The 23138-nt window shown below is 38.7% G+C and overlaps 2 protein-coding genes across 2 annotated transcripts; one reads left to right on the top strand and one right to left on the bottom strand.

Moving 5' to 3' along the window:
* Positions 1-762: 762 nt before the first annotated feature.
* LOC133840523 (senecionine N-oxygenase) lies at positions 763-4262 on the top strand. The gene is made up of 6 exons (XM_062272398.1): positions 763-986; positions 1046-1208; positions 1272-1461; positions 1625-1796; positions 3415-3953; positions 4013-4262. The coding sequence occupies exons 1-6, from the start codon at positions 938-940 to the stop codon at positions 4181-4183; spliced, it is 1284 nt and encodes a 427-aa protein (XP_062128382.1). The 5' UTR covers positions 763-937; the 3' UTR covers positions 4184-4262.
* Positions 4263-4665: 403 nt separating this feature from the next.
* On the bottom strand, positions 4666-23061 carry LOC133840522 (sine oculis-binding protein homolog B). The gene is given in 5 exon segments (XM_062272397.1): positions 4666-5073; positions 5075-6864; positions 9571-10033; positions 20511-20689; positions 22598-23061. Coding segments are annotated over 4 exon segments (2592 nt in total). The 5' UTR covers positions 20640-20689; positions 22598-23061; the 3' UTR covers positions 4666-4863.
* Between the last annotated feature and the right edge of the window lie 77 nt (positions 23062-23138).

Genomic DNA, 23138 nt, shown 5'->3' on the forward strand with positions numbered 1-23138 from the left:
CCCCACTCCCATCAGCTGACACACTTAGTACCAAGGGACAATAATACATGTGTAAGTATTCCCCTCAATTAATTATTTGTGGATAAATGTGCTAATTAAACTTTCTTCACATTTCCTCGCTCACATTCTGTAATTATATTTACATGAATGGCAATGCGTAATGTGCAAGTAAACACAATTACAACAGATCTTTGCTTTCCAGCTGATTATTTATTTTAAATGGGCTAATAAACTGAAATGACACAGTGACAGAATAAATATATTTTGTATATACATATGCACATATGTATGTAGATAGATGAAACGCAATTAAGTTCGCCATTTGTTGAGCAGAGATATCTCCGTGGTCTCCAGAAGTGGCTAGACTGCTTAAAACTATCAGTTTGGAGACATCGATTCGATTGCCAAACAACTAATTGTCTCCCATATGTTCGTCACGGATTTCCATACATTGTTGTGAAGCAGCACTTTCGTTGACAGCGGCGTCGCCGCCGCCGTCGCAGTCGCAGTCGACTTCAGCGCAGACGTTTCTGTTATGTGACTTGCTGATAAGTGCTTACAGCTGCGCAAAACACTTGGAGAGACGACTTGCCAATGCGCTACAGTCTACAATTAACATGAGGGGCAGCGTAGAGAAATGAAAAAGTAAAGTAAACTAATAGTAATATGTAAGACTAAATTAAATAATTGCCATGGAGTTCATTTCGTAGCAATCTTGCTTTATATTTTGTTGTAGATTGCAAACTGTATCTGTGAACTGAAGAGACAGCCAAGGCGTCCAAGTGTGTAGGGCACAAGGCAACATGCTCTATGGACGTGCGAACAAATGCAAGCGGTAGCCAGTGGAGCTAGTCACTGGTCGCTCAGCAAGCAACAGAGACACATCGGAGCAATCAAAGCCATAAAAGCGTGAAGCAAAGTCGTACAATTAATTAAAATGCATAAAACTCCAATACACCAGAAGCGTCGCGTATGCGTGATAGGAGGTAATATCCTAAGATCTAGAAGTCTTTGGAATTATATCTGGAATATATTCAAATTTTAGCTGGCACTGCGGGATTATGCGCCCTGAAGAACTCCCTGCAAGAAGGTCTGGAGGCGGTGGCCTATGAGCGGGGCAGCGAGGTGGGTGGCACTTGGATATTCTCCGAGGAGATGCCCAAGAATAAGTATGATGAGGTGCACAGCAGCATGTATCAGGGATTGCGGTAGGTTCATCATCATTATCATCATATTCGAATTTGAAATTTTGAATCTTGAATTAATTGCAGCACAAATTTACCCAAGGAAGTGATGGGATATCCTGATTATCACTATCCCACTGAGATCGAGGAATCGTTCATCACATCACACCAAGTGCTCAACTTTCTGCGCTCCTATGCCGATCACTTCAAGCTGCATCCACACATCAAGCTGCAGCACGAGGTCATCAGAGTGCGACCCCGCCAAAATGATTGGGAGGTAAGTGCTGACGTCGATCGTGTTGTGATCACCGATTACAAAATATTATTATTATTATTATTGCATTAACATTAACATTGTTTGCCTCCTTTTGTGATGTGATTAAAACTTGTGATTCTTTTCTCTCTCCCTCCCTCTCTTCGCTCGCAATCTCTTTATGCAGGTCTATGTTTGGGATCACAACAACAACACCTGCGATCCGGTTTATTACGATTTCGTCTACGTCTGCAATGGTCACTATACGGAACCGGATATGCCCAAAATCGAGGGAATGCAGCTATACGAGGGACAACAAATGCACAGCCATTTGTACCGCAAAGCAGATAAATTCAAAGGTGAGTGCGAGAAGATTACGTTGAAAACTTGACTGTCTTCCTGCTTCACATGGCGATAGCGACTGTGATTGCTTTTGCTTTTGCGACTGCGATTACGATACAAGCAGAAATTATGACATATATTAAGAATGTTAGTCATATCTGTCTGTCTAGTCGTGGACGAATACTTCTAGATCGCAAAGACTGTTAAGAGTACATTTGCACTACTTAATCTGCGTATGTTGAACACTTAAAGTGGATTAAAATATTGATTGTATTTTCAAAAATACTCACAACTTTCAACTAATAAATTCAGAGACTTAATTGTCTTCATACTGCACATTGCGATTACGGCAAAAGGGGTCACAAATATATCCGTGTAGAAAAACTCACAATTGGTAGAAACTCAAAACCAATAGTCTAACAGTAATATTTATAGAACTTTTACGTCTATTGATTTTCATCTTTATTTTGCTTAACATAAACTGTATTAGCCACGTTTGTCTATCAGTCTGTCAGCACCTAAAAACTTCTAGATCTCATAGACTATAAGAGGATACTTAATAAAATGTAGACACAATATTTTTATTCCTTTTATCAGACATTATAAAAGGTAACAGTTTTAAAAGTGAATATCAGCACTTTTAAGTGACTCTATTTTGGTTTATAATAATATAACGTCCAAGCAATGACGTGTGAAATTGAATTGTTTGTCTGCTTCACATTGCGGTTACGATACCCTGCATAGACATACATTCAGACATCTTAATATAGTATCTGTCTGTCCAAGTATTTAATCTCTTAAATGCAATTTAGTTTCTACGTATATGCTAATATATTTATTATTTTGTTTTTCAAAGGCAACTTCCCAGTCAAAACAAAAAATTAACTTCCTGATTTATAGCACTATTGCGATACCAGATAATCATAGTTGTACTTTAAAATGTAGTTTAAATATTCTTATCGCTTTTAAGATTATGTGTTTGTGTTTTGATTTCAAATTTTTCCTTTAATTAACATATTCGCCCCTTCAAATCGATAAACATAAATGGCGTAAGTAAAGTGAAGGCTCTTTGTGATAAGATCATAATATAATATATAACATACATGCGATCAGATAATAAACTCTCAAGTTACGCTCCTCAAATAGGCTTAGGGTAACGTATAGTCAAAGCGAACGAATTTTGACATCGGAATCATAGTTAAGATGTAAGTGCTTCATATATACATAGATGGTACGAGTATATATATTTACTCTCGCTAATCTAGACTGGCTCCCCTTTTGTTATTATTTTTAATAAATCACACCCAGTCTTATCAACCCCCAGTACTGAGATCAAGCTGAAGATGGCTGCTAAGTGGGCCGGCCGGCTGTCTGACATATAGTACTACAATCGGAACACACTCGTAGTCCGTTGACTATGGAGGTATTTAGGCTGTGCACGTGTTTCTATGCTAGATCTGAGTGATAAGACAGCTGGGCACTTAAGGAAACTTTGCTGGCTTTTGTTGCCAATTCGATTGGGGGCAATCCGAACGCGTATTTGCGCCAATTTGATAACTGATAACTAACGTCACGCAGACGCTGAACAGATGTTGCGGATTTGTTCTCGACTAATCAGAAATCTTCTAATTTTAGATCAGAGCGTTTTGGTGATTGGCGCCGGCCCCAGTGGCATGGACATAACGAATCACATTCGCCAGGCAGCCCGACATGTGTATTTGAGCCATCACTTGGCGGCCACGCCCAACACTGCCTTCATGGGCAATGTGACCCAGAAGCCGGATGTGGAGAGATTCACCAAAGATGGTGCTGTGTTTAAGGATGGCAGCAGCGAGTCTTTTGACCATGTGATGTATTGCACTGGCTATCAATACAGTTTTCCATGTCTGAGCACCGATGTGGGCATCCAGGTGATCGATAACTTTGTGCAGCCACTGTGGAAGCACTGCATCAACATTAACCATCCAACGATGTCATTCATTGGGCTGCCGTTCAATGTGATACCCACACACATCTTTGACATGCAGGTGCGTTTCACCCTCAAGTTCTATACGGGTCAGCGGGAACTGCCCAACAAGGAGGAGATGTTAGCCGAACTGGAAAAGGAGCAGGGCGAGCGTTGGGACTGTGGCTTCTACAATCGCAAGAAGGCGCATCAAATGGGCGAGCGACAGGTGCGAAAATCTCTACATTCGATTTATTTTGAAATTTATTCATAATTTATTATTTGCAGTTTGTTTACTACAATGAACTGGCGAGAATGGCGGGCATTGACAACATTAAGCCAGTTATTTTGAAGCTGATGAAAGATTGCGGCAAAAAGTATATATTTGAGCTGGATACGTATCGCAATAATCGATACAGAATTGTTGACGATGAAAACTTTCTCAAAAATCCACTGTGAAAGTACGCGTGTGTACTTTACATTTACTATTTTTTAGGTGCATTAATACTCTTTAAATAAATATTCGTATTTCAAATAATGCGCGCAGTTTTAGAGCAGCAAACTTTTGTCAGCTAGCAGCAGCGCCAGAATTGCCAACTCCATTAACATTAGGCTGTTGGCAATATTAATGTTTTAATTTGATTTTTAGGTGAATTTAATTTATTGTTGGTGCTATCATGGCTATCACGACAATAATAGCAAACTAAAGTCGCACCGTTAAATCTAAAATATATATTATTCTCTATAAATTTGCTAATAATATTGTCAGTCAATCGCCGCCTATGTTAAATAACAGCGACGTCTTATTATTAATATTTTCGTCACTCGACAGGCACTGTAAACTAACAGGATTGTTGATCCACTGTTGAAGTGGCGCTAAATTTGAATGGGTATTCAAGTACTTACTCTGTAATAAATAACATCACATTTGATCTATACATAATGTAATAATTTATTCATTCAATTCAATTAAATTCAGATTTCGACCGCACTTTGTGCTACTACTAAACATATTGTATTTATGATTATAGTTGTAATACATAGTAATATTAATAAAGTCAGCACGCACACACATTCATAATATTGCATGTATTGCATATACTACTATTAAATAAGAATTGCTACTTCTAATGCTACTACTATACGCTCTTCTGTCCTACTACTTTTTTTGTTGCTTTAGCACTGTTGTTGTTGCTGTTCATATTGCACACTTGCTCCTCCTCCGCTTCCATCTGCTCCTGCTCCTTGTTGCTATTGTTATGGTTGCTGTTGCTGTGGCTGTTGTGTGTGTCGCTTTCCTCAAGTTCCCGCAACGCAATCTTCTGGAAATCACAATCAATGATCCTTTTTTCGCTTGCGCAGTGGTCGACTGCATTCAGCTGCAGTTGTAATCTGACTGCTGCTGCTGCTGCCTGGCGGCGATGTGGGCGTTCCTATCGAGCGTGGGGGCGTGGTCGACTCTTTGGTTTGAATTAGTGTGCGTTTGGTTTGCAGCCGTGTGATCTTGATCTTGGGCAGCTTCTGGTTCTCCAGCTCCCCATCGCCGACATTGACAGTTGAGTTGTTCGCCTCCGGCTCCACATTGTGCACAATGATGCAGTGCGTCGCCTCGTGCGTGGTGCTGGGTGAGTCTGTGGTGGGCGATGTGGACGGTGATGGTGTCGCTACTCTGGCAGCAATTGTCTTTGGTATGGATTTCAGCTCCGGTTCGTTCTGTTCCTCCTGTTGTTCACGCACCTCCTCCTGCTCTATCTGTGTGTTTGCCTCCTCCTCTTCCTCCTCTTCCATCTCAGACTTGGCCTTACTGCAGTCCAGTGGCTGTGGCTGCTCCTCTGTCACGCCAGATCCTGTGGCTCGCTCCTCATCGTAACGCTTTCGCTGCTCAGGCGTCAGATGAGCCTTGTAAAAGTCCACAATGGGCAGCGGCACTGGGATGGGTATCGGCAGCGGTATGATGATCGGATACGGCACCATCACAGTCACAGGCGGCGCAGCGCCCAGCAGGGCACCCAGCGCACCCTGCAGCTCCGGCAGCGGTGGCTGCATTGAAGCCAGAGGATGCTGCGGTGGCGGCGGAGGACCGAAGTGGGCGGCAAAGCCACGTGGCAACATGCCTGGCGGTGGCAGCACAAAGGGATGCGGCGGCGGCGGTACCTGTGGAGCGGGTCGAGCACCAAACGGATGACCCAGCACTCCATTGGGGGGCGTGGCAAAGTAGCTAGCCGGTATACTGTGGGTGGGAGGACGGCCCAATTGCTGTGGCAGCTGCTGTGGCAACGGCTGTTGATGATGCTGAGCCAGCTGCTGTTGCTGTTGCTGCTGCTGCTGCTGCTGCTCCTGCATGGGGGAAAGCGGAGGCAGCGGCACACTGGAGCCCGCAAAGTCGGCGCTCAACGTTGCCGGCTGCTGTTGTTGCTGCTGCTGCTGCTTCTGGAGGAGACTGGCGACGGTTTCGGGTACAGCTGCCGCTGCGGCGGCACGATGCGGACGCTTGCGACGTCCCGGCTTGGCGGCAGCATGGCCATGATGACGCTGCTGCTGCGCAGGCGTCGTGGCCGAGGCAGTTACGCTGGAGCTGGCTGGACTCTTCTGCGCCAGCAGCTTAGACACGGGCGCCACTGAGATCAGAGGTTTGCTTGGTTGCTGCGGTGGTGTGGGGCTGGGCGAGCTGCGTTTCGAGGCGAGCCCACCTGTTGTTGATGCTCCTTGTCCTGGTCCCGGGGACACCGAGATAGTCGACGCTGGCGAGGCTGAGCGACTGCGACAGTTGCGCAGCCAGAGATCGGGGGTTATAAGTCCAGCGCCATCGCCAGCGGCAGCTGCCTCCAGTCCCTGATCCCGTAGATGCGGATTCATGTCGAGATGCGCCTGCGTCTCATTGCAAAAGATCTGCATCTTGTACTGATTGAGACACTTCTCCGAGCAGAACTGCAGCTGCGATGCCCCGTCCTGAAAGTCCACATAGCTCACCGCATGCCGCACATGCTTGCACCAATCGCAGGTCTTTGCCTTCTTGAACGACGCCCGACGACTCTGCGTGAAACACGACTCCGAGCAGTAGCGTGGTCCATCAGTGCTGGTCAGATAATCGGGCGCATTCTCCGCGATTGGCCGATGGCACCAGCAGCAGTTGCTAAAGTCTGCGGGAGAAACAGAGCACAAAGCATCGGGTTATTTTATGTTAATACCTCTGAACGACTGAACATATACGTACATATAAGAAAGCTACACTCGAGTGTGCACGACCCGTTTTCAATAATAGCAAAACAGTGTGGTATTATCCATTAAATATACTGAATTAAAAGTGCTCTCAAATTAATTATAGCTCTATCTTTCATAGTCTTTGATGCCACGATGTTCACATTGGTTGAAGCCTGCATTGTTATTCTGTGATATGACTTGTCTTCCAAATATTTTACTCCTTTTCCTTGCTTGGGCAAGACATTCTGCTGCTATGTGTATTGAGAAAATATCGGAAATTACCGTTGGCGACTATACCTAATTTGTGATGGCAGCCTAAGATTATAATCCGTTCGATTATAGGTCTCAAGTGAAGTTTTCATTTTGAACTATCTGTCTTCGTATAATTGGCAAGATTTTTCTTTTATTTTTATAATTAATTATAATTCCAATAATTTCAAACATTAAATTGTAGGTTTTTCTATATAAAGAAGACATTTTTATTTTTTTATTAAAGAATTTCTAGGCAGTTTTATAGCGGTAAAATAATTACGTAGAAAGCCGATTCCTTGATGATAAAACCAGTTTTTATACCCGCTATCGCAAAAAAAAAACTGAATAACAAGAGTAAGTTTGAAGCTTGTATTTATGATTTCTAAAAATTTAGATGCAATCCAATCATATTTGTAGAAGATATTCAGTAAATACTTTTGTATGGCAAAAATCCCTAATTGCAATATTGTCATAGCTGGTTGACAATAAATTCTGTTTAGTACTCTATGGTATATTTTGAATATTGCAATATATTTATATACCAAATATAATCTTCTGCACATTTTTTTTATATGTTTTTGTGGTATATTAATATGGTATATTTTAAGAATAATACCGCACTATATGCTCTTTTTCAAAATATTCAACGGGTCATAGTCGAGCTTCCTTGACTGTGGCTTTCTTACTCGCTTATTTTCTCTATGTTCGATTCAATATTGCCAAAAGGTTTTGCTCGCTTTGATTTTTATCTACATATCCATTTTTAAACATAAATTCCTATACCACAACAGATTTCTTAGAGAAATTTGCCTTTAACCCTTTTCCGTAGTATACTAATCTTAAAAACTATATTCCACAATTATTTAAAGTAATATTCTTAGTGAAGTGTTATTCTTAGCAAAGTGCAAAGCGAGCTCCTTGTACATAATTAGTATCGAAGTACAGCTCTCAGAATATATTTACTCCATATTCAACTAAATGAATTTATTGAAGCAAGTTGACTAAGAGCTTTGCCATTTTTGAAATGAATTTTATGCAATATTGAAGATTTTAAATATTTGTTTAAAATTTAGTCGCACAGATTATTGAAGAGCCCACTCGTCATGTTTATGGATTGCAACAAAGCTTAAACCAAAAAAGGAAATGCATCTCATGACTGACAACGAACTAGGGAAGAGGGCAAAGGGAAAAGGGAAAGGGGAGAATGGACGACAGGCAGCAGATTGCCGAATATCGCTTTTGGTATTTTGCACAAAAATGCAAGCCATATTTGGGGTTTAATGAATCTGTTATCCGATAATGCAGCAGGCGGCCATAAACTCTGGCAAACCAGTTCAATGTTCGGTATTCAGTGTTCAGTGTTGATGGCAAAGTTAGCAAAGTTTCAATTCTGTCTGTGTGCAAAGTATTTCTTTTAAAACTGACGACTAATCCCCCCTCGAGTGAGGTGGATGGCGAAGAGGTCGAACTTATCAAATTGCAACTTGCAGCGTGCACGGCTGGATATTTCATCCTTGAATTTATGATTTTAATGTTAACTTTGAATTTAAGTTTCGCTAGATATACTTTAATTGGACTCGAATGCTTTATAAGGTAATTCCAAGTGAAAGCTAATACTGAATAAACAAAAAGCAACAGTCGAATGTGCTAATACTATTACGTTAAAAATATACTTTAGTGTACAAAATATACCAGATTATCAATCAAGACAACTACGCTTCTACAGCAGCAGCCCTTTTTATAGGGTAGAGTGGTATTATAACTTTTATTATTATTCCACAAAAATATTAAAATGATCCGAGGGCAATAGTCGGTATATTGATATTGTACTACATAAATATACCAGATTGGCGGCCAAAGCAACTAAGACCTAGTAAGTAGGCGTTTTTGCCCATTCAAAAGTATTTCTTTAATAACTTTCACAATTTTTATCTATATATACTCGCAGCTCTAGCTTTAAAATGGTGTTAATACGGACAGATAGACAGACGGAAATGGCTAGATCGTCTCGGCTGTTGACGCTGATCAAGAATATATATACTTTATACGGTCGGAGATGCCTTCTTCTACCTGTTACATACCTTTCCTGCCGGCACAAAGTTATAATATTATATTATATAATACCCTTATACCCTATGGGTAGCGGGAATAAAAATATCTGTAGGCGATTGCATTTTTTTTTAATTCCATGTCGTACGAACGTAAAGTAACCCCAGTTTAGAAATGTCTATAATCTATAATTAATAGATGATTTTTAACAATTTTCGATTGAATCACATCACAATCTATAAAATTACACTCAAGGACACCAACTAAAGCCTCTACTTTGAATTTTGTATTATGTACTAGGGACATATCTATCTGTAGGTGAAGTCTCTAATCTCCTTGCTCACCTATTTTCTCCTCGGCATGCGACGTCATCAGCGAGGATGCGGCGGGCTTGCCAATTGAGTGAGGACTCTTGGAGTCGTCCTCACGTGAGCTGCGCGTGTCGTGATCCGAGGGTGTTGTGATGTTGCTGTGGCAATTTATATTGCTCCCCTTGCTGCGACTGTTGATGCTATTGTTGCCGTTGTTGTTGTTGTTGCTGTTGCTGCTACTGCTGTTGTTGTTGTTGTTGTTATTGTTGTTGTTGTGATAACTGCGACTGCTTCGCAAGTGACTATTGCGATGTTGTTGCTGGAGGTGTTGCTGATGCTGCTGCTGCTGCTGATGCTGATGCTGCTGTGTGGCGACTGCTGCAGCGGCACTTTGAAGCAACCGCGACGTCTTCGCCGTCAGATCCAGGCGATCCACATCGACGCCATCGAAGCCATACCAGCCGAGCAGCTCGTTCATCGTGTGCTGTGCGAATTCCTGGAAAGAAACCGAACCAAAAAAAAGATAGAAATTCAGTTTCAGTTAGAGATTCAAGATTTTCGCATGCCAATGGTATAAGGTGACTTCAGCACTTCAGCCGAATGCTGACACAATCTCAGTTTCAGCCCATTCGTGTTATTCAATATGTTATTTTGTAGTCAGAGCTTTAGCCTGGCCTCATTGCCATCGCTCACAATTTGGGTCAATATCTCGCTTTATGCGGAGACAACTTGGCGACAGACTAACTGACTGACTGACTCCAACTTCAGGCCTAGTCAACGCTGCAGGTGCTGCTCACTGAGCCGCATAATTGTGGCTACTTCTTTTCGGTGCTGCAACCACAAAGGGTTGCGACTGTGGCAGCTGAACGCCTTACTGACTGGTTGAACATGTCTTAATCGATGTTGGATTAAGGATGTTTTTATTCCCAAGTACTAGCAAGGTCAACAGCTGCAGGTGATATTCACCATGACTCGTTTAGTTTATATCGCAAAATATTCCGCTTAATTTGTTATTAGGATTACCCTAATAAAAACTGTATTATTTTTAAAATTGCACAACCATTTGTTACGCGAAGAATTAAATGGATTCTGCGACTAAAATAATAATACTTATTTTAATATTATTGGGCATTCTCTTTCATAAACTCATTAATAGTAAAATAAATGAGAAGTTAAAAATTTAAGGCAGATTTAGATTATTCAAACACGATATTAAATGGTATATATTTAGAGATCAAAGAAACACACACTTTTCTGACAATATAAAATACAAATTTGTTATGCTCTGAGAATAACTTTTTTGAACAAAGAAAGAACAACGTTTTTCATTTAATCTTTTTACAACTTAATAATTCATATTCAGAGGAGACTTGCAACATTATGACTAAAGCAGAATTATTTTGTAGGTTTCAAAATTTCGAAGATGATTATCCAGTATGAATGTTTGTAAGTCGATAATTCCAAATATGATTATAATACTAATGAACGTATTAAGAAAATAGCTTTAATTAATTGAAGGGCAAAAATGCACAAAGTGTTATGCAGGTTTTGAGAAATTGAATTATGCAGCATTGGTAATTAATAAGTTTGTGAAAACTCGTGGCACACGCACACATACACACACACACACACACACACATACAAAAAGACATCTCAAAAAGGCAGGCGTATATGGAGCATAAGCATATCAGTTAACACACACGCGCCCACAAAATAAAGTTTCATTATGGAGCCACGGCAGACTCTTTAGGGGTTTAGGGGGAGCTACTAGGGGAACAAAAACTTGGCAAAGGGGCAGCATGCATAATCCTTGCTTCGCAAGCTGCAATTTTCCCCCTTATCGCTCTCACTCTCTTTACTCTCTCTCTCTCTCTCTCTCTCTCTCTCTCTCTCTCTCTCTGTCTCTCTTTCTGTTTACTTCTGGTTTGGTCTCTGATGCTGGGCATGACATTGATACGGTATACTTTGGCCCAGCGAGTAGATGGATGTGTGCGTGTGTGTGTGCCTTTCTGCATATAATACTGTTTTAAACTTAAACAACAATGTGGCCTGAGTTGGAGGCAGATTTCACAGAGACTATCAATCGAAGGAGGTGAGGAGGGAAGTTGCAAGAACTGTTGCGGGTTTTAAAGTTTGCTTTTGGGTTTCGTTTCTTGTATTTCTTCATCTGCTCGATGTTGTTGTTCGTTGCTGTTTCTTGATATGAAACAAACCAAAATGATATATGCTTGGACTGGAGCCGCCTCAACTCAACTCTTCTCTCCTCTCCTCTTCTCTCCACTTATTCGATTCGTTTTGTTTCATTTCGATTCGATCCAACTGTACGGGATATGAAAAAAATTCACACAAGGCTACGAAACTGCATTAAGACGTATCAAATTACATTGAAATTCTCATATTCAAAGTCGACGTCGTGGACTTTGTTGTTGCTGCAGTCAAACGAGACAACACAGCTGTGGCAGAGGCGTTGACAAGAGGGATGCGCCTAGAATTGAAAACAAAGTAAAGCAGATAGACAAGTAGAACTCCTAACTGCCTTTGAGCAGTTGAAAGTAGGGTAAGTATTGTTATTTTATACTTAAACCTTTAATTCATAGGTCATTCCCAATTATTCGCCAACGAAAGGAGACCTAAGTTTATATCAAATTTCATCGTTTTAATGTTTTCAACACAATATTCTTTTCTCAAAGAATTCATGATTTTCTGTATTTCTCTAATAGCTTTAAAGTGTTTATTGGCCTTATTTTTTTTCCAACATTATATTTTTTAATTAATTTATTTGTGTATAATTAATATTTTGTTTCTAAATTAAATTAATATTGCAAATAATTGTAAAGTCTTATATTCAAAAGGAATGAATTTTAAATAATTTAATAATATTATATTTGAAGTTTTTTAATGAAAATACAAATCTTCTTTGCTTTGTTTTGTATTTTCTTAATATCACTCGATACATTTTAGGTTTACATGATTACATTTCCATCGACACCCTTCGGCTGCGCCACTGCACTTGAGGCAGACGCACACAGAGACGGAGAAAACATTTTTGGTGCTTCTCAGGAATGCGAAATTACTCATACGACATGTGGACGATGTTGACACAGCCGTTGACAGTTTGAATGCGCTAACTGAATGCGCGACTGTCGAAGAGTGGGCGTGCCACGCCCCACAAGAGCACTACAAGATTTTGGCAGATCTTGTGAAAAACAATTAAGACTGCAACAAAACGAATTGTAAATATGAATCACTCTGCAAAGTAGCTTTGATATCTATGCCAATGCTCGGCACTAACAGCTTGGCATTTGTCATCTGATATGCGGACACAAGACACTGGACGATGTGCAGTGGGCAGTGGGCAGCTGCTAAATTAAGCGGTGCTGCCAACTTGATGACAAAACGCAGAGCCGTCTAATAAGCACACGTCCAAGAGTGTCAGCTCGCTGCATCCTCCCTTTACTTTTTTTTTGCGTCGATTCGCATTCGCATTCAGGTTTTGCGGCAGAGTATTAACAATTCGCACGATAAAAATCTAGTGATGGCTGTGTGCGTATCGATTACACGCCTCAGGTGCGACCTCGTCGGCTTCTGGGGTCGAATGATGCGGAAAGGGGGCGGACCGAGAGGGGAACAGAGAGGGGGAGCCGCACGCCTGGCTCAAGTTCAGTTTTTGCAGCCACTCACAGCACAGTCCAAGTCCAACTGTGCGATAATCGGAGGCGCATTGCTGTTAGCTCTACCTTTTCATATTCTCTTGATCTCACTCTCTCTCTCTCTCTCTCTCGCTCTCTCTTTCTCTCGCTCTCTCTGTCTCTATTGTCTATTGCTGTCTCTGTCGCTGGGTTTTTAATATCATTTGACTGTTAATTTATGTTTGGTTTTTAATTTCTGATTTGTGCGTTCGTTCAGTTACAACTGAGAAGGGGAATAAAAGGGGCCACAGCAAGAAGGGGTAGAAGGGGAGCTTGGCAGCCTCCGTCGCTGATGACGACAACAACAACAACAACATCGACGACGACGACGACGACGACATTTAAACTCGCGCTCATTGCAAGCGCTGAAATTCTAAACCGAAATGCGAATAAAAATCAATTAATTAAAAAATGAAATTCTATGCCATTTGCTGTTGTCGTTGTTGTGATGGAGTTGCGACTTGTCTGGCATGTTTGCTGTCTACTCGTTTATGCGCCAACTCTGCCATCCCATTTCCATAACCATTCCCTTAGCATTTCCTCATCATATTTTCGTAATAATTACTCGAAAGTATCTGCCAGATACAGTTGGCAATTGCAAACGTTCTCGATACTCACTCCCCACTTATATCTGTCTTTCTGTCTGTCTGTCTGTCACTCTCTCTGCATTTCGCAAAAATCTCAACTTACAAAAACAGATCAAATTTTCGTTTTTTATTATGAATCGTAATGAACTGAGCTCAGCTCAGCTGAGTTGAATCGAATGGAGTTGAGTTGAGTTTAGTTGTTGACTCTGCGAATGCGCGAGCATGCAAGTGTTCGAGTATGTTGCCCAGTTCCTTCTGCCAATTTTCATTTCGAGAGCCAATCCGAATGCCATCAGAACTAGTGTGCTCGACTGTGAGATACCCACTACCCATTTTGAATAAAAGAAAAATATTGCGGTATTATTTTTAAAATATACAAAAAAAATACTACTACAGTTGATTTGTAAAATCCTTTTATACCCGCTACCCATAGGGTAGAAGGTTATTATAACTTCGAGCCGGCAAGAAATGTATGTAGCAGGTAGAAATAGGCGACCCTATAAAGTATATATATTCTTGATCAGCGTCAACAGCCGAGACGATCTAGCCATGTCCGTCTGTCCGTCTGTCCGTATGAAATACTGGATCTCAGAGACTATAAGATGTAGAGCTATAATTCTTTCGACAGCATTTGTTATGTTTGCACGCAGATCAAGTTTGTTTCAAATTTTTGCCACGCCCTCTTCCGCCCTCGCAAATAAAAAAAAACGAATAACAAACGTAATTTTAAAGCTAGAGTTGCGAATTTTGGTGTATACAATTATGACTATAGTATTTATAAGTCCTGAAAATTTAATTGCGATCAGATAAAAAACGGCTACTTACTAGGGGTCTTAGTTGCTTTGGCTGACAATCTGTATATTGTGACGTCTATGGTATATTTTGAATGTGGTTCTATATCGATATAACAACTATACACTCGACTGTAGCTTTCTTACTTGTTGTAATATATAAATAATAACGAAAATATTAAGTAGTTATTAATAATTATTAAACAACAATAGCAACCAAGAATAACCATAATAAAAGTATTGACTATTGTATTACCTATAGTATTGTATTATAATGATTTCAGTTTTGTAAATATATAATTTATATTTAGTAAAATACACTTAGAAAATCAATGCTAAGATGTAGCTTACATATCTCTACTTTTCTCAAACATGACTGTGAGATCCCTGCAACCAATTTCGAATAAGACAAAAACAGTGTGGTATTATTTTTAAAATATATCAAATTATCATTCCACAAAAATACTTATATATGCCCAAGGCTATATTTGGTATATTGATATAGTACTGCGTTTAAAATATAACATAAAGTACAAAGAACACCCGATTGCCAGCCAAAGCAAATACAAAAGTATTTCTTGTCTATTAACTTTATTCCCCTAATATTTTGCAACTAGTTTAATAGAGTGTCGTAGTATATTATTCTTGATTTTAGCCGCAGTGAGAAATGTTTAGTATTAGCCTGTGTTATTGGGCTGTGTTCGCTATGCGAGTTGGCCGCATTAATACACGTCTACAGTTACTCAAAAAGAAACCTAATAGAATAATGTAAAGTATACGATGGCAATGGCTAACGACGGAGACGATGGGCAACCCAATACGCTTATAATAACTCACCCTGAACCCAGTAAACTGAACTCAGCTCAGCTCAGCTCAACTGAGCTGTGGTGTTGCTTCTGTTGCTGTTGCTGTTGCTGTTACTAAAACTAAAACGAACTGCAATAGAGCACCAAGAAGGCCCTAGCGTGAAGTGGAGATGGGGGCGGAGATTGAGAGAGACAGAAATATAGACAGAGAAAGAGACAGAGACAGAAGCAGTGGGAGCCGAAGCTTGGGGCAACGCCAACCACCAAGAGCACCACCCCAAAAAGCAAACAACAATAACAACAGCAACAAATTCTAGAATTACGCTAGTTTTCTTAACGTGTTAGTGTATGTTCGTGTGTGTGTGTGTATGTGTGTGTGTTCGTGTGAGTTGTGCACAAAGTCAGTTGGTTTTTTAGTTTGTTGTAATCGAATATCGATAGCTCAGGATTGAATGACGCGCGTCCTTCTTTTGAATTCTTATATGACATACTTGGGTTTCTCTCTCTCTCGCTCTCCCTCTCTATGTGAATTTTCAGTTTTTCCTCATTTTGTTGCTGCTGTTGTGCAATTTAATATTTTATTTCATTTTAATGTCCATGTGTCTCTGTGTGCAAGTGTAATATGGTTTGTTCCACAAGTGTGTTGGTATGTGTTCACATATGCGGATTGTATTACAATGACCTTTTTACTTTCCAGAAGATTGGGTTAGCATATAGCATTTCTATTATTCCTAATGCACTTTTCGAAAACTTTTCTTTCAGCTGTAGATTCTCTCTTGACTATTTAGCTAAGTCTATTCATTAAGTAATTATTTATATTTGAATTTTTTGAATTTTTAAAGAGTAAACATAGATATAACCAATTAAGAAATTGGATTATAAATAAATTTGATTATATATCTAATTTAGTATATTTAAATATTGATTTATTTAATTGATAAATTCATAATTAGTTTAATTTTGTTTACCATCTAAAATATTGCAACACTGCAATGAAAGCTTCTTTCTCTGTTTCCCTTTATTATTGAAGAGCTCTTTGGAGCTTTTACTTATTTCTTTGAGCTCTTTGCGTACAAAAGCTCGCATTGCACTTGATCTGACAACGGTAAAATTAAGGCTGGAGCTAAACTCTGGCGCCATCTGTTGATAGTGTGAGGTAGTAGAATATCGCTTTCTCACTTTCGCCTCCCATTCATTTACACTAACACTTCGGATGTACTATATAATGCCGCCCACTTCTTCGCTCAAATTAATTTAACGTTATTTTAATTTGAGCTGTTGGCATCCCGCTCTTACTAACGCCACCTGCCAAGTAGGAGCTGAGCCTGACTGATGCTGTACCATCACCGGGTGCCTCATGTTACACTGGCTCGCCCTCGTACTCTCTGCATATATGCCTGTGTGTGTGGGCAACTGCAGTTCGTGTTCGTGTTGTTGTTGTTGCTTTCGTGTAGAATTTATCATATTCTATTTTGTTTGTAATTCAATCTGCAGCGCTGTTATTAAAGTTCTGCTGCTGTGGCGTCATTTGAGCTATGCCTGTGCCTAGGGCCTCCACCACCCCCTCCCAACCCACTTTGTATGCCCCACAGCCAGGGGTTGACGTTGGCCCTGAGTGGCTGCTAGGCCATCGCTGTCATTGTATGTGTGTAATATAATACGACTCGCTCTCGCTGGTGGAGTCGGAGTCGGAGTCAGCGTCTACTCTGCACTAGCATGAAAGATTATATGCTGGCTCAACCGGAATGTGCGGATAAATAGTTGCAAGGATGCTGCGATTGGATTGCCTAGGATCAGTGTTTGTATATTAAGTACTTGTAATATCATACAAATAAAGCTGAATCTGAGAGATCAGTTTAGTAACCACCAAAGTTAAAGTAATAATCTGATACGGCAATCCCAAAACATAGTTATTGATAGCCTCTAGAAAATAACGCTTAGTTCTCACACGCGGTTTCAAGACACAATAAAATCTATGAAATGTACAACCTTACAGATTAATCTAGCCCAATTAAAAATAACATCCTATAAGTACATACATCCTATAATAACATATACATATACATGTAAGTAATCTTCACTCTTAAATTTAGCAGGTTGTATTTATGATAATATTAAAACCTTTTGTTTTTTTTTTAATAATGGGGTTTGGGGTGGCTTATAAAATATCCTTTTACTTTATGAAAGAATACAACTACAAATGGTATGCAATGAATTATATGGTGTTCAATGATTTTACAAACAAATCTGGATATTTTTGGTATCCTCATACGATTTAAATCGATTTAAGAGGACACTCATTGTCTCTAATTGATAAGTTTGCTCATATGCCGTCAGCTCAGCTGAAAAATGAATGGAAAACCCCTTCAAATTTCCCAATTCAATATTTTTTCTTACTTTCTGTGGCCTTTTTTCTTTCTCCTCAGAGTACACTACATTAATACTGTGTATAATATACACGTATCCTGCGTCGACTTCAACAGCCTTCGGTTTTTTTTTTTTGAATCGACGTCGCGTCGTTGTCATAAAGCGGAAACCTTGAAGCGTATCAACTTACCACGCTCCTATCGAATTGCACCCATGAGGCGCGTGAATGTTGCTGTTGTTGGATTGTAATTATGTTGTCTGTTTTTTGTTTTCTCTTTTCTGTTTTCGTCTTTTTTCTGCCCATTAATTTTGCCGCTATTTTGTAATTATGGGCACGGCTGGTAAGCTAGCTCCAGCTAAATCAGGTAAACTTTCAATGTTGCTTTTAATTGATCAATGATATCAAGCATAAAGTGTTGCCTACTTTGTGGCTAAATTGTTCCCGCAATATATTGCTGCTTTTATCATCATTTAATATATGGAAAATTGATTTCAATTTTAAATAAAAGGCACAAGCTCAGTGTGTTTAGAGAGAATGCTAATCACAATTTGGAATAATTCATAGCAAATAAATTTAATTTTCTGTTGTATTTTAATCATTCTATTAATAGACTTACGAACAAAAGAATTTTACTTTGATCCATTTATTTTCTTATGGCATTTAACATAATAACACCAATTTCATATATTCTAATTAATTAGCAAATTGAATTAAATTCTCAAATTAAAAATATTATAAAATACATTTCTTTAAACTGCATTTCTTGTTTTGTACTCTTTTGAATATTTTTACTAAATACAAAATATTTGTATATTTAATGTATTTTCTCAAAATTGATGTGTGCAAAACAAGAGTTGTCTTTAAATCTCCTACTCCCATTTTTTGGTTTTAAACTTTTAAGCTACGTTTTAGCAACGGGATCGGTAATGGAAATGGGAACGTGAACGGGAACGGGAACGCCAGACCCAAAAACCCGAACTCAATCCCAACGCAGCTCATTCATTATAATAATTTTTCTGTTTAATAATATCATTGCGCTCAACTGCAAGCCAACGGCTACAATTTCAATTTCCCGATCCGATTACACGTGCAACAACTACAACAACAAGAGAAACAACAACAACAGCAACAAAAATGTTGTGAGACCGCCGTCAACGTTGTTGTTGTTGTTGTTGCTGTTGCTGTTGCTTTTGCTGCTGTTGGTGTTGTTGTCATTCTCGTGGGTCTCTGGCATTAAATTAATTTTTGCTCATTTGGCGAAAAACTCGCACACAACGAAGCAGCTTGAGCAAACAAACGGTGAACGGGGGACGAAGAGCAAGGGCAAAGAGGTAAGCAGAGACACACAGACTGAGAGCGAGGCAGGCAGTCTGCGTCTATTTGCAACCCACTCAAAGCACACACACACACACACACTTACATACACCCACACAGACACACTAGCAGTGGCACTCGTGTTCACTCACTCACTCACTCACTCACTCACTCGTTAAAATGATTATAAAAATTTATCAATATAAAATTACCAGCGGTGCTTCGGTTTACAGTTAACTCTCGCACAATGTTCGCGTAATCGTAATTGCTAGATTTCAACGTCGACACAGATGCCGTCGCTTTTGCTGACATGCCAACTCCTTTTACAAATATGCTGCCGCTCTCTCTCTCAGTCTCTCGCTCACTCGCTCTCACGCCAGGATCTAACTCATTGCGAATTATGTTGTAGAAATATAAAACTAGCCAACCACAGCAATAGTAACAGGGCAGAAAGGGATAGATAGTTCTGAACAAAACAGCAATTATTGTTGCGAATTTTGAAATTTCTAAATACTTCGCTTCTTGCGCCATGCAAAGTACAATTGGATCCGAACATTTGCATCCACATTGTGATTCGGATTTAGTTTATTGCATGTGTTTTTTTGTTTTGTGTTTTGTTTTGTTTCTTTTCTTGTGCAATTTGTTCGGGGGAAACTACGCAACGTTATTATTGATACTAACTCAATATTCAATGCGAAATAAGCGATTTATTTGTTTTAAATACTATTTAAATCCACTTTAAATAAATAATAAAAGTTGTCATTATATTAAGAGCTTTTTGATCATTTTTGTAATTTGAAGAAACATGCAATTTCAACACTTACAACAATTAAAATCTCTTGTTTCTCCCCATAATTGTGCTTTATTTAAATTTCAGAAGCTCGTTGAAAACAAAAACAACGGCAAATCGCATTTTTGGGTGGGTGTTATTAACCTTTAGAACATCATCAAAAATAAACCATAAATTTACAATAAAAACAACATGAATTTAGCTGCAATGCGAAAATCAGAAAAATAATCTTTTGTATTTTTGGTATTTTGTTTTATTTTCCTTACTTTTCATTTTTGCATTGGCCTCTCAACACAAATTTGTTGCTTGAGCTTATTTGATTTTGGCTAATGTGTGTATTTTTTGGTCTTTCTTTTTTATTTTATTTTGTTTTGTTTTTGTATCCTTGTTATTGAATACTATTCAAAAAAGAAGAAATAAAAACTAAACAAAAAATACGATGTGTAGACAGAAGCAATTAATTATAAATGTGTTTTGTGTGTGCCAAAAGTTGTCGGTGCTTAAGGTGAGAATTACGCATTTATATCCGAGCATTAAATTTGTGTTCAATTCGCATGTTTGTATCTTTCTTTTCTGTTTCTGTTTCTCTATCTGTGACTGTGAGTTTGATTTCATTCATAAAACTTACCTTTATCTCATCGCTGGGCAGTTCCTTTTTGATCTGAACAATGCCGCTGGCAACATTTGACGCCCCAACACCCGCAGCAGCTGCAACGTTGGCATCACGCGAATTCGACGGCGACGTTTTGGCTGACATTGTTAACTGGGTCGGAAGCTAATGGCCAATTGGACTCAACAGGCTGCCAACTGAAACGTGATGATTAACTGTTAAATATATGTTCGCATTGCATTCGCGTTGTTAAATGATTATTGTAGTTATCATATAAAAATAAATAAATTTTTTGTATTTTTAAGGAACATATTTTATAAACATTCAACTCAACTCAAATGAACTATTTTAATAATAATATCTTAACCAATGAAATGTATTTCGAACAATAATAACATCTAGAGATATAACTTAATAATTATATAATCCTAAGACGAAAATATTTAATACAAATGTCATTAAATATTTAGAATACTCGATTGATATTACGAGCAAATCGAATAAATGAGAATAATTACAATTAATATCCAAATAGGTTCTTTGCTGAACTCTTGGGAACTTAATCAGGCGATTGGAAACTAAACGAAACGTGTAAATACTAATGCAAAGCTATTCAAATAAGAAGCCAGATACACAGAAATTAAGACTAATGCTTTTATATGGCATAGGAAGTGTGGGGTCAGCTGGTTTTTTCCCGGAATTATCTTTTGTTTTCTGTTTGGAAGGGGGAGGGTTGCTCATCGGTTTTCTCATTTGCTGTCGATCAATCATTGAATGGGATGCATCTTCTAAATATGTTTAGGGCCAAATCTCTTGACTATCTTGGCCGTAATACACACGCCTTCAAATGCCGCCCAATTGGGCCATAATTAATTACAGCGTCTTCTTTAATTTCAGAGAACGCTTTGCTTGCCGCTTCTGCCTATGTGTATCTTTGTATCTACGCTTTGCATATTGTTTCGCATCCATTGGATACGCACGCAAGCAGACGGCAATGTATTTATATACCATACGCATACATATACGTCCGTATGTGTGTGTGTGTCTGTGTGTGTGTGTGAGTGTGTGTGTGTGTGTGAGCGTGTTTGGTTCGCGCGCACTTTGGTGTCTTGTAATTTAATACCTCGTACGAAACGTTACCACCTATCGCATAACACTGCGAGTGGAATACAGAAAAACAAATACAAAATGCCAAATACAAAACACAAAATACAAAATACACAACACAATAACAAATCCACAACAAGAACCAAGTGGATTTTGTGGTATGTATCAACTTTTTTGTTCAAGAGGTACGAATTGAATTTTTAGCGCGTACTTCTCTTATTTGAACAAATTTCAATTACCCCATCAAGTGTTTGATGCCGAAAATACAAGTAAATTACATTCAAATAGAATATAATCCTGAATTATTTCGCATATCAAGAGTCTTCATCAGGAAAACCTAGAGTATCTACAGATCATCTAATGTGTAGCGTACAAGCAGAACTAATCTTCAAGAATCTATAATTAAATTAGATTTCAAATCTAAGGATGACATACTATACTAAAGTATCTTTGAATACATATATTCAGATATTCGGATCATTAAATATTACTATCACTTTAAAGTGAAAACCAATTGAACAAATTCAAAGCTAACACAATATTTAAATAATATTTTAATTTTAATTCAGTTGACATCGAAACTATCTGGATTTATATTAGCGAGAAAATCTATAAATGACACAGTGAAAAATATTCAGTATCTATAGATCATATGTTCCATATCCATTTAATCGGATTAATGTGACTTTTTGTTTATTAATTCTTAAGGGGACTACAAGATTTTATTATTTCGTTTCTTTTGTTGATTTTCATTAATTTCTTGCATTCAACGTTTTCTTTTCGCTTTAATTTTCTTGGCCCACTGAAAACATTTCAATTCTGCGTCGCATGGCTTTGTTTGCGTTTAAAAACTTTTGATGAGTTTTACTTAATTTCTTTTTGTGTTAAAATGTTCAAGTTTATCCGAGCGAACATGCAGCTCAGAGAGTGTTGCAATTTATTATACTTATGATATATTAAAATTAATTTGTTCGTAAGCATATATTTTGGTTATTCACTTTGTTAAAGCAGGAGACGGTGAAATATTATTTCCAATGCAGCGTTGTCCAATATATATTCCAAAAATAGCTTTATATTTTCGACATTATGTATATTTGTATACGGCCGTTTTCTCACTCACAATTGCCTTTCTTTTCGTATTTCTTTTTTCTTTGATTTGATTTTCCGCTTTACAACAAACACCGTTGCCGAACGTCAAGGAAAACCATTCCCAATGCTCATTTTCATTTTCACTTTTCACATGCACAAAACATCGAATTCTAATACGAATACGAAAACGAATACGAATAAGAATACAACAACGAATACGTTTCTTCTTGAGTGTATTTCTCACATAATCTTCTTCTTTCAATTTTCAAAACAATTTTAAGATTCTTTTACGTTCTCTCTCTCTCTCTCGTCTCCTCCTTTCGCCTTTTATTTTATTCGCTCGCTTCGACCGACATCCGCACACGACCGCGATTCATGAACGTTTGACGCTAGCGGCCACTGCCATGTGTATTTTACTTTGCCGCCGTTGGCTCTGCCGCACAGTGGCAC

The sequence above is a fragment of the Drosophila sulfurigaster genome, chromosome 3 (genome assembly GCF_023558435.1).
Source record: "Drosophila sulfurigaster albostrigata strain 15112-1811.04 chromosome 3, ASM2355843v2, whole genome shotgun sequence".
Lineage (NCBI taxonomy): Eukaryota > Metazoa > Arthropoda > Insecta > Diptera > Drosophilidae > Drosophila > Drosophila sulfurigaster.

Excerpts from the sequence above, each read along its gene's own strand:
- LOC133840523 (XM_062272398.1), top strand. The coding sequence starts at position 938 with ATGCATAAAACTCCAATACACCAGAAGCGTCGCGTATGCGTGATAGGA. Across the intron at positions 987-1,045 it reads TCGCGTATGCGTGATAGGAG|CTGGCACTGCGGGATTATGC; the intron begins GTAATATCCTAA and ends TTCAAATTTTAG. Across the intron at positions 1,209-1,271 it reads AGCATGTATCAGGGATTGCG|CACAAATTTACCCAAGGAAG; the intron begins GTAGGTTCATCA and ends AATTAATTGCAG.